Source organism: Scyliorhinus torazame, chromosome 6 (genome assembly GCF_047496885.1).
Source record: "Scyliorhinus torazame isolate Kashiwa2021f chromosome 6, sScyTor2.1, whole genome shotgun sequence".
Taxonomy (NCBI): Eukaryota; Metazoa; Chordata; class Chondrichthyes; order Carcharhiniformes; family Scyliorhinidae; genus Scyliorhinus; species Scyliorhinus torazame.
The window spans coordinates 303,772,702-303,784,750 of NC_092712.1; the positions used below are offsets into that span (position 1 = coordinate 303,772,702).

The following is a 12,049-nucleotide window of genomic DNA, read 5'->3' on the forward strand; positions in this document are numbered from 1 at the left end:
GCGCACGTGTCTGTGGGCTGGGGTCGCTGGGGTGTACCACCTGTTTTCCTGGGAGTTGTCTTGGGAATAAATGGGCCTGTGTTCTGTTTCGTGGTGATGATCTCACATTCATGAGGGGTGCCTACACACTGCAAATTATCAGCAAGGAAGGTGTGGGTTTTGGTTCTCTTTACCGTGATGTCCCGTCCCTGTAAAAGAAGGGTCCAACGGGCTGCGCGGATTTGGTTGACTGTGCCATCCTTAAGTTGGCCGTCTAACAATAGCTGTGTCAGGGTGTGTTCTGTGAGGATGGTGATGGGATTGAGTCCTGTAATGTATGCGAAGTATTGTACTGCCCAAAAAACTGCGAGCAGGTGCCTTTCACAGGCAGAAAATCCTTGCTCTACGGGGCCTAACACGCGTGAGGCGTAAGCTATGGGCCGTAAATGGTCATTGCGTTCCTGGAGGAGCATGGCCGAAAGGGTTCGGTCGGTGCTTGCTACTTCGATAGCGTACGGGGAAAGTGGATCTGGGACCTGTAGTGCGGGGGCTGTGCTCTTTTTAAAGCATCCACGGCATCTGTATGCTGTGGAAGCCATTCCCAAGGTGCCTGTTTCATGAGAAGTTCGGAAATGGGCGCTGCTTTAGTGGCAAAACCGTCAATATGGTTTCGGCAGTAGTCAACCAGTCCGAGAAATGACCGGAGGGCTGAAACATTGTGGGGAAGGGGCAATTTGACGATCGAGTCAATTCTCTTGTGCTTGATCTCGCGTTTACCATGAGTGATCACTGTTCCTAAGTAAATCACTTTTTCTTTAAGAATCTGATCCCTTCTTGGGGTTGACTTTACAACCAATTTCTTTTAGGAGTGCTAGGAACTCGGCGAGAAGCGAAATGTGCTCTCCCTTTGTGTCTGCCTGTAGTAACAAGTCGTCTACGTACTGGACCAGACAATCGGGGCGGGAAAATTTTGCTAATCCATTTGCCAGCTGTCGGTGGAAAATGGAGGGGGAGTTGTGGAAGGCACGTCCACGTGTACTGTTGCCCTTGGAATCTAAAGGCGTATTTGTACTGGCACGCTTTAGCCAATGGAATGGACCAAAAGCCATTACTAATGTCCAAAACCGGAAAAAAATTTGACTGGAGTCCCTGTTTGAGCATGGTCTCGGGACTCGTGGCTACGGTGGGGGCTGCTGCTGGGGTTACTTTGTTCAGTTCTCGGTAATCAGTGGTCAGTCGCCATGATCCATCTGGTTTCCTGACGGGCCAAATTGGTGCGTTGTTTGTGGAGGCAACTGATCTGAGTACGCCTTGATCCAACAAACTCGCTATTACTTTGGAGATTTCTCCCTCTGCTTCCTGGGTGAATCCGTACTGCTTCTGGGGTTTAGGGCCGGGACCTGTAATGTTCACAAAGCCAGCCAAATTGCCACAGTCGTGCTTGTGCTGTGCAAATGCTGCTTTATGTTCCTGCAGGATTGCCCGAACCTGTTTGTCTGTACTAATGGCTCGAGGGTTGAACCAGAAGCCTCCTACTGAGCTAATCCTATTTACGTATTCTCCTACTGTGAGCGTGGCGGGGGCTCGTGCTGCCTTTGCCATTTTCCAGACACACTTGTTCACTTGGTCAAAAGAAAGGTTATGGGAGCTCATGAAATCGATCCCAAGGATATGTTCTACTGTCTGAGGCAGATCAACTAAGACTACGGGGTGCTTGGTTGCGATGTTCCCTATTTGTATTGCTACAGGGGCTGTGATGTGTCCCTGTTGTAAATGGCCTGTAAAGCCGCTGATTGTGATGGTGTCTGTTGTGGGCCACGTGTCTCGCTGAAACATCGTGGAGGAATTGAGTGTGGTGCGGGACCCTCCTGTGTCCCAAAGAAATTCTATGGGTTGTCCCTGGACTTTGCCTGCTACTATTGGTCTACCGGACTTGTCCCAAAGGATGTCGCACACCCAAGTTGGGGAGACCGAACACCGTCAGTCGGTGCCGTTCATGTCTGCATTCTCTGAACGGGCGCTAACGCTATGGATCGGATTTGCCCTATTCCTGTTTAGGGTGCCTGTCTGTTGGTTTTTCTGCTGTTTCTGGGGCGCGTTGCACTCTCGTGCAAAGTGTCCCAGCTGTCCACAGTTGTAACATTCCTGCGCTTTGGGCTCGGGTTGGCTGTTCCTGCCCTCATTTTACCCATGTGGGGTTCTAGTGTGCTTTAACTGGGTTCATTTCTGCCTGCTCTTCATCGGGTGTTGTAAATGCGGTTTTGCCTGCAATTGATTGCTCCCAAGCACGGGACAATCTCTTCAAAACCCATTTTTCATTGTGGGCCTCATCTGAGGGTTCATAATTTGCGCAAGCTTTTCATCCTGCTTCTGTGGCGTGGGAGACTAGAATTCTGGCCCATTTGGCCATATTATCTGGGGACAAATGGGCGCGGGCTAACTCTCCAAAAACTGCGGTAAAGTGAATCCACAAACGTCCAGCAAACGCTGTTGGGTGCTCTGTCTTCTTTTGCCTACACTTATTTAGGCCTTCTACGGGGTCTCCTCTGTTAAAGCCGATCGCATCAAGGATCGCTGTGTGCATCTCTTGGAGTGTGCCTCCTCCTACATTCTGTGGGTCGGGAAGGGCTGCTACGACTGAAGGGTCGAGGCTTAAAACTGTGAGCTTCACTTGCTCCTTTTCGTCCAGGCCGTACATGGTTGCCTGTTTGACTTTCATGAAAAATTGGTGGGGGTCTGAAGTGGGAAGAACGGTGTAATTTTTCCACACACGTCCCGTAATTGGGTCACGGTTAATGGGGTTGTATAAAGGAAGCCTGCTTCTCCTTCTCCTGCGGCCCTGCGGTGTGTGGAACAGGATTCATGGGGGTGTGGTCTGCCTGTTCGGTTGGGGGTTGGGGCGCTTTCCTTTTCTGGGGTTTTTCCTGCGTACATGTCCCATGTATGTATCTATAGGCAGTCTCGTTCAATTCCTGCCAGTCGGGGCCGTTTTCTTGATCTAATCGGAGTCCGAATGTACTCTGAAATCCATTTTGAATGGGAAGCAGTGATTGCAATTCTGCAATTTGCTTCCGGCACTTTGCGTGGTCTACGGAGCTCTGCCTTTGTTCCGTTGTGGAAGTGTGGAGTGCTCGTAGGGCTGCTTTTAAATCATTGCACTGTTTCTGCAATTTCTCAACTTGCTGTTCTGTTTCTTGTCTTATCAAGACCGCACGTTGCGTGTCCTGGTAGGCCTTATCATATTGCGTCTGAAAACTGTTCAAATGCGCGAGACAAGACTGCTGTGCCCACTTGGCATCATCCACCTCTCTGTCCCTTGCTGCGAACTGCTCTTTTAAATCTCGATTCTCCTTCTCTACCTCACTCACGTCTACCTCACTGGTTCTGTCTCTCTCCTCTATCTCTCTACGGAGCATCCTAACGACCTCCTCTGTGCCTCGCAATTGTGCCAAACAGGACACGATTGCCTCGGCTTGCGAGCTTTTCCAAAGCTCTTCTTGTGGATCTCTGACAGGTTCTCCCACCAAGTATGTCCTATACTCCCGGGTCCTGTTTCCTCATTATCACAGCAGAATTCACTCCAAAGGGGCCATCCTTTCCCTTTGAGATATTTCCTGATCTCTTCTTCCCAAATGGGACACTGTCCTACTCTACTGGTCGCTGCGACCTCTAATTCCTGGGGGTTCATAAGGCGTTCCATTGCCTTCATTGCCATTTTCTCTATCTAGGATCTCTACTGAATTTGGAACAGGGGGCGATAAAGCGGTGATGTAAACACGGGTACGGCTTACGCTAATTTCCGGCCTACAAAACTCCCGACAGTTTTACACAACAAAACCTCTCAGGTTTACCTTATATCCCTGTTAGTACGCATGCATTAACACACTTCCGAATCTCAGAGGCTTGATCAGTACTGTTTTGACGCTTGTGGTTTTTCTGTTTCCAATTGGATTCTCAATTCAAATTTTGGGTTCTCTCGGAGTGGTTAGGCCACTTCTAAGTCGAATCCCGTCAGTTGTCGCCAGTAAATGTTGCACTCTTTTGGTTGGCTCTTAATTTGGCTCTGTTTAATCATGTCTGCTCAAGTGTCGCCAGGTATCTTTTGACACCGCCACAAGGTTCAGATCAGAATACTGATCAATGACTTGATACACCAATTAGTAAGTTCAAAAGCAATGCTCATTTATTTACACACAGTCAAATCTACTCGCGCATAAACACTACAAGCTAAACTACCACTATTACTAAAGCCTATACTTAGCTTCGGGTGCCCACTCAGTCAGAGGAACAATGGCCGTTGCTCGGTTCGGAGGCTGCTCGGTTGAGCTGTATACAGGGTAGCAACTAGGAGCGTCTATCTCGTAGCGTGCTTTGACTTGGAACTTACTTGGTCTGCTGTAGCTGCGAGGCTGGTCTCTCTCTTCGATGAGAGCCAAAGCCAAAGATGGGGTTTGTTAAGGGTAGGCAGTTGGTGGCCAATGTAAAAAGGTTGTTAAATGTGATCATGAAGCCCCCAAGCAAGGGAGGTGGAGGTAGTGATCGCAATGGATGCAGAAAAGGCTTTTGATCGGGTAAAATGGGATTATCTGAGGGAGGTACTGGGACGGTTCGGATTTGGGCGGGGCTTTTTCAGGTTGATGTATTAGGCTTCTGTGGCAAGTGTACGGACGAATAGGACAACATCGGACTATTTTAGATTGCACCGGGGAACGAGACAGGGATGCCCCCTCGCCCCACTGTTGTTCGCGCTAGCTATAGAGCCATTGGCAATTGCTCTAAGAGCCTCAAGGGGCTGGTCCGGGGGGGGGGGGGGGGGCGGGGGCGGCGGGGGGCGTTGCAGCACAGAGTCTCGCTCTATGCAGACGACCTGCTTCTGTATGTATCGGACCCAATAGAGGGGATGGAAGAAATCATGAGGATTCTAAGGGAATTTGGCCGGTTTTCAGGGTATAAGCTAAATATGGGGAAAAGTGAAATGTTTGCGGTCCAGGCGAGGGGACAGGAGAGGCGATTGGGGGAGCTGCCATTTCGATTAGTAGGGGGAAGCTTTAGGTACCTAGGCATTCGAGTGGTGCGGGAATGGGACCGGCTGCAGAAATTAAATCTGGCCCGACTAGTAGACCAAATGAAGGACGATTTTCGGAGGTGGGACGCGCTCCCGTTGTCACTGGCTGGGAGGGTGCAGACGGTGAAGATGACGGTCCTCCCGAGATTCCTGTTCGTGTTTCAATGTCTCCCCATCTTTATCCCGCGGTCCTTTTTTAAATAGGTGTCAACCTTCCCGCTCCTACTGCTAAGGGGGATTCAGGACAGGGTAGTTTCCAGAGGGTGGGTAGGAGAAGGGAGTGTCTCTGACATTTACAAGGAACTTATGGGGTCAGAGGAGACACAGACCGAGGAGCTGAAGAGCAAGTGGGAGGAGGAGCTAGGAGGAGAGATAGAGGAGGGTCTATGGGCGGACGCGTTGAGTAGAGTCAACGCATCCGCAACATGTGCCAGGCTCAGCCTAGTACAATTCAAGGTCGTTCACCGGGCTCACATGACAGTGGCCCGGATGAGCAGATTCTTTGGGGTGGAAGACAGGTGTGCAAAATGTGCGGGAGGACCAGCGAACCATGCCCACATGTTCTGGGCATGCCCGAAGCTTAGAGGATTTTGGCAGGCGTTTGCAGATGTCATGTCCACGGTGTTAAAAACAAGAGTGGCGCTGAGTCCAGAGGTGGAGATTTTCGGGGCATCGGAAGACCCGGGAGTCCAGGAGGAGAAAGAGGCAGACATTCTGGCCTTTGCTTCCCTGGTAGCCCGGAGACGGATACTATTAGCTTGGAGGGACTCAAAGCCCCTGAAATCGGAGACCTGGCTATCGGACATGGCTAGCTTTCTCTGTTTGGAGAAAATTAAGTTCGCCTTGAGAGGGTCACTGTTAGGGTTCGCCCGGAGATGGCAACCATTCGTTGACTTCTTCGCGGAAAATTAATCATCAGCAGAAGGTGGGGGGGTTAGTTTAGCTTGGAGTAGGGGGTTAATAAAGATGGGACCTGTAAGGGAGGGAGACGGCTTTTGCACTATGTTTATAGTTTTATGTACAATGTTTATTTTGTTGTTATAACACCAAACATACCTCAATAAAATGTTTATTAAAAAAGAAATTATGCAAATAACATGCACGGTGGTGCAGTGGTTAGCACTGCTGCCTCAAGGCGCCGAGGTCCCAGGTTCGATCCCGGCACTGGGTCACTATCCGTATGGAGTTTGCACATTCTCGCCTTGTTTGCGTGGGTTTCGCCCCCCACAACCCAAAGATGTGCAGAGTAGGTGGATTGGCCAGGCTAAATTGCCCCTTAATTGGAAAAAAATAATTGAGTACTCTCAATTTATTTTTTAAAACTCTGCAAATAACATGATAAATGATACAATGCATCCTATTTTCAAACAATTATACATTATTTTTTACAATGGGATTTAATAATGGGAGATGAGGAAATGGCTGAGGAACTGAACAGGTTTTTTGGGTCGGTCTTCACAGTGGAAGACACAAATAACATGCCAGTGACTGATGGAAATGAGGCTATGACAGGTGAGGACCTTGAGAGGATTGATATCACCAAGGAGGTAGTGATGGGCAAGCTAATGGGGCTAAAGGTAGACAAGTCTCCTGGCCCTGATGGAATGCATCCCAGAGTGCTAAAAGAGATGGCTAGGGAAATTGCAAATGCACTAGTGATAATTTACCAAAATTCACTGGACTCTGGGGTGGTCCCGGCGGATTGGAAATTAGCAAACGTGACACCACTGTTTAAAAAAGGAGGTAGGCAGAAAGTGGGTAATTATAGGCCAGTGAGTTTAACTTCGGTAGTGGGGAAGATGCTAGAATCTATCATCAAGGAAGAAATAGCGAGGCATCTGGATGGAAATTGTCCCATTGGACAGACGCAGCATGGGTTCATAAAGGGCAGGTCGTGCCTAACTAATTTAGTGGAATTTTTTGAGGACATTAGCAGTGCGGTAGATAACGGGGGGCCAATGGATGTGGTATATCTGGATTTCCAGAAAGCCTTTGACAAGGTGCCACACAAAAGGTTGTTGCATAAGATAAAGATGCATGGCATCAAGGGGAAAGTAGGAGCATGGATAGAGGATTGGTTAATTAATAGAAAGCAAAGAGTGGGGATTAATGGGTGTTTCTCTGGTTGGCAATCAGTAGCTAGTGGTGTCCCTCAGGGATCAGTGTTGGGTCCACGACTGTTCACAATTTACATAGATGATTTGGAGTTGGGGACCAAGGGCAATGTGTCCAAGTTTGCAGACGACACTAAGATAAGTGGTAAAGCAAAAAGTGCAGAGGATACTGGAAGTCTGCAGAGGGATTTGGATAGGCTAAGTGAATAGGCTAGGGTCTGGCAGATGGAATACAATGTTGACAAATGTGAGGTTATCCATTTTGGTAAGAATAACGGCAAAAGGGATTATTATTTAAATGATAAAATATTAAAACATGTTGCTGTGCAGAGAGATCTGGGTGTGCTAGTGCATGAGTCGCAGAAAGTTGGTTTTCAGGTGCAACAGGTGATTAAGAAGGCAAATGGAATTTTGTCCTTCATTGCTAGAGGGATGGAGTTTAAGACTAGGGAGGTTATGCTGCAATTGTATAAGGTGTTAGTGAGGCCACACCTGGAGTATTGTGTTCAGTTTTGGTCTCCTTACTTGAGAAAGGACGTACTGGCACTGGAGGGTGTGCAGAGGAGATTCACTAGGTTAATCCCAGAGCTGAATGGGTTGGATTACGAGGAGAGGTTGAGTAGACTGGGACTGTACTCGTTGGAATTTAGAAGGATGAGGGTTGATCTTATAGAAACATATAAGATTATGAAGGGAATAGATAGGATAGATGCGGGCAGGTTGTTTCCACTGGCGGGTGAAAGCAGAACTGGGGGGCATAGCCTCAAAATAAGGGGAAGTAGATTTAGGACTGAGTTTAGGAGGAACTTCTTCACCCAAAGGGTTGTGAATCTATGGAATTCCTTGCCCAGTGAAGCAGTAGAGGCTCCTTCATTAAATGTTTTTAAGATAAATATAGATAGTTTTTTGAAGAATAAAGGGATTAAGGGTTATGCTGTTCGGGCTGGAAAGTGGAGCTGAGTCCACAAAAGATCAGCCATGATCTCATTGAATGGCGGAGCAGGCTCGAGGGGCCAGATGGCCTACTCCTGCTCCTAGTTCTTATGTTCTTATGTTGCCAGATATTTACTTGTATATTAATTTATAATATTGGTCACCAGGCGGTGGCAACCGTTCGTCGAATACCTCGCAGAAAGATAGACGGAATGGGAAAAAGAAGGCAGCAGCAGCAGCCCAGGATCGGGGGGGGGGGGGGGGGGGGGGGGTGGAGGAACCAGAAGGACTCTCAGGGTTGTTAATATATACTGTATAGTATGTATAGGTCGTTGCTACAGATAATTATATATTGGACTGTTAAATTATATTTTTGGAGAGTGTTACTTGTGACAAGGCAGTTGCCAATTAGGGCTAGTTTTCATTTTTGTTATTTATTATTTATTCATTTTTTGTTTATAAAATAGGTCATTGTTATTTGTGTTGTTATAATATTGTGTAAAAGGATGCACAATGTACTGTGTTGGTTGACCAAAAATTTTCAATAAAATATTTAATTAAAACATTTTTTTTATAATATTGGGCTGACCCTTCAGGAACACCCTAGCAGTAATTTTAATGGGATCACACTGGGAAATTTGGACCTGGATTTATCAGAATTACCATTGGCCTTGTGAAGGGATAGAGTTTGTGCCTGAATCTTGCAATGCCAGCTGGGCGAGAGAAGGCGAGCCTTGTGGTGCTGCATGTTCCTGGAGGTGTTCCTGCATCCTGGCTCTCTGAGGGACCCAATCTGAAGTTGGTGGCGGTGCCTCAGATCTGATGTGCTGGACCTTGAATGGTGGAAGTGGGTCTCTGAGAGGGCGAGAGAGTTCAAGCCAGGATTTGGATCGGGAACTCCAAAGAAAAGCAGATTCGTTTGTTTTAAAAATAATTGTTGTGAATAAATAATTGGCGGCAGCTAACTGATCTGTCTGGGTGAGGTGCTGGAGGCACTGAAGAATACAACCTAGACGTACTCCAGTGGCTCAGGTGTTCACATTCACTTGTGGCACACAAGAGGACTTCCTCTTTATCCTGTGAACTTTGATGTATGAAGCGCATACTGAGAAAATGTGCTGATATTAACGATGGAATGCACCCCAGTGTCAGATGCCTCTGTTGCATTAAACACAGTAAACCGTGAAAATAATTACTTGAACTAAGAACCCAGTCGTAAGTTTAAAACTGCTGCATGTATTTCTTTTTAAAGGAGATCTTTCAGTCTATCTCATTCTCCATCACATCTTTGGAAGCCACCAAGTAGATGCTCCAGTGTAAGCAGTTTGGTGAGCAACTATTCACAAGTAAGTGCCACAGTCATAAGCTGCAATGTATACTTTGCAGAGATAATTAGCCATTAGGTGGTGAGTGTACTTTTTATCTCGTATAATGTTATTACTGACCTTATCTTTCTCTGGTTATCTTCAGCTTTCCCCTATCGTTTACACAATCTTGCATGTGTTTGTCAATTTAAGTGAGGCACTTATCTCTCCCTTTAAAAATATTTTTTATTGGGTTTTTGAACAAAGTATATTTACCGTTATGTACACAAACCAGAATACATATATACACAGAAGAGAAGGGAACACGCACAAAAAACAAAACAAACAACAACAAAAAAAGCTAGAATAAAATAACTGGTAGGGTATTATATGCTCGCTGAACAACAGCAACTCTGTCCCATTGGCAATATTGTTTTTAACACAGAAGTAGGCATTTGTTTGTCCGGGGGGGACTCGTGGGGTACATATACATTTGGGCGCCGGGGAAACAATTACAGGACAATTACAGAGGGCAATACGCAAATGGATCTGGTGTTGGTGCTGCCGCTTGCTTCTCCCGGACGGTTTTCGCTGCCGTTGTCGTCTCGCGATCACCTCCGCTTCAGCTCTTCGTCCTGTCTTTCGCCCGGATCTTCCTTGTTCTCTGCTCCTGTAGATGCCAAGTTTGTTATCGTTTCCCGTGGCTTCCTTACGGCTGTCATTCCCTTGCCTCCCCCCCCATCTCACTGGTTCCCCTCTATTGTTCCCTGTCTCCTCCCTCATCCACCCCCCCCCCCCTTTCTGCCCCCTTCCCCCCCCCCCCCCCCCCTCCCCTTCTCCTGTGGTTCGTCTTTCTTTTCTCTTAAGTTTAGCTGCTACCCCCCCCCCCGGTCTATCCCTCTCTCCCCCGCCTCGGCTACTTTACCCTGATTCTTGGGTACCTGGCTATTCTTCTGCTTGTTCGTTGGCCACAAACTGGTCCCGGAACAATTGGGTGAATGGATCCCACGTTCTGTGGAAGCCGTCGTCTGACTCTCGGATGGCAAATTTGATTTTCTCCATTTGGAGAGATTCTGAGAGGTCGGACAGCCAGTCTGCAGCTTTGGGAGGTGCTGCTGACCGCCAGCTGAACAGGATTCTACGGCGGGCGATCAGGGAGGCAAAGACAATGGGGTCTGCCCTCCTCCCCAGGAATAGATCTGGCTGGTCTGATACCCCGAAGACCGCCATTTTCGGGCATGGCTCCACCCTCATCCACCACTTTGGATATTGCCTCGAAGAAGGCTGTCCAGTACCCCGCGAGTCTGGGGCAAGACCAGAACATGTAGGCATGGGTGGCCGGGCCTCCTTGGCACTGTTCACATCTATCCTCCACCTCCGGGAAGAACCTACTCATACGAGTTCTTGTTAAGTGGGCTCTATGTACCACTTTTAGTTGCGTCAGGCTGAGCCTTGCGCTCGTGGTGGAGGAGTTGACCCTATGCAGTGCTTCGCTCCAGAGTCCCCACCTTATTTCAATTCCCAGGTCTTCCTCCCATTTCTTTCTTGTTGCGTCCAGTACGGTGTCGCCCCTTTCTACCAGTCGGTCATACATGTTGCTACAGTTCCCTTTATCTAGGATGCTTGCATCCAGTAACTCTTCCAGTAATGTCTGTCGTGGCGGTTGTGGACGCGTCCTTGTCTCCTTTCGTAGGAAGTTTTTGAGTTGCAGGTACCTTAGCTCGTTCCCCCGGCTAGCTGGAATTTCTCTGTCAGTTCGTCCATTGTTGCGATCCTGCCGTCCGTGTATAGATCCCTGACTGTCAGTGTCCCTCCGTCCTGTCCCCACTTTTTAAATATGGCACCAGTCAGTGCTGGTGTGAACCTATGGGAGCTTTGTCCGACATTTTGGTCAGGCCAAATTGCTGCCGTAGTTGGTTCCAGGACTGGAGGGTGGCTATCACCACCGGGCTGCTGGAGTGTTTTTTGGGTGGGGATGGGAGTGACATCTTCCGTGCGCACCCACTCGGCTTCTGGCTCCTTGATCCATCCATCCACCCGCTCCCCCCCACTCCCCCATACGAACGCCATGATTAGTTTGTCTAGTGCTTTGAAAAAGGCCTTGGGGATGTAGATCGGAATGGATCTAAGTAGGAAGAGGTACCTGCGCAGCCCATTCATTTTGATCGCCTGGACTCTCCCCGCGAGGGAGAGTGGGAGTGTGTTCCATCTTTGCAGGTCCTTTTTTACTTCCTCTGTCAGACTGGTGAGGTTCCATTTGTGGATCTCTTTCCAGTCATGGGCTATTTGGATCCCCAGGTAGCGGAATTTGTGTTGGGCTTATTTAAACAACAGTCCTGTTAGTGCTGTCCTCCCTCCTTGTGGGTGTACTGGGAAGATCTTGCTTTTGCTCATGTTGAGTTTGTAGCCTGAGAAGGTGCCAAACTCTTTCAGGAGCGCTTATCTCTCCCTTTTAACGTTTCTCTACGTGGAGAAATGCGGGTTTGTTATTAAGGCCGACATTTGTGTCCCACACGAGTAGGCCACATATTGATGTGGGATTGAGTTTACACATAGAACACAGAAAATAGGAGCTGGAGGAGGCCATTCGGCCCTTCGAGCATGCTCCGTCATTCATTATGATCATGGCTGATCATCCATGGGAATCAGGGGGA

At 48.1% G+C, this 12,049-nt stretch overlaps 1 protein-coding gene across 3 annotated transcripts in view; it reads left to right on the plus strand.

Annotated features, from left to right (window-relative positions):
- fyco1a (FYVE and coiled-coil domain autophagy adaptor 1a) overlaps positions 1-12,049 on the plus strand; it is a 353,805-nt gene that overhangs the window by 59,394 nt on the left and 282,362 nt on the right. For all 3 annotated transcript variants that reach the window (XR_011947883.1, XM_072509960.1, XM_072509962.1), the window contains one exon: positions 9,344-9,437. Coding sequence is in view for 2 of the 3 variants with exons in the window: in XM_072509960.1 (XP_072366061.1) it covers positions 9,344-9,437 (94 nt within the window). In the remaining variant the exon portion in view is untranslated. The remainder of the gene's footprint in view (positions 1-9,343; positions 9,438-12,049) is intronic.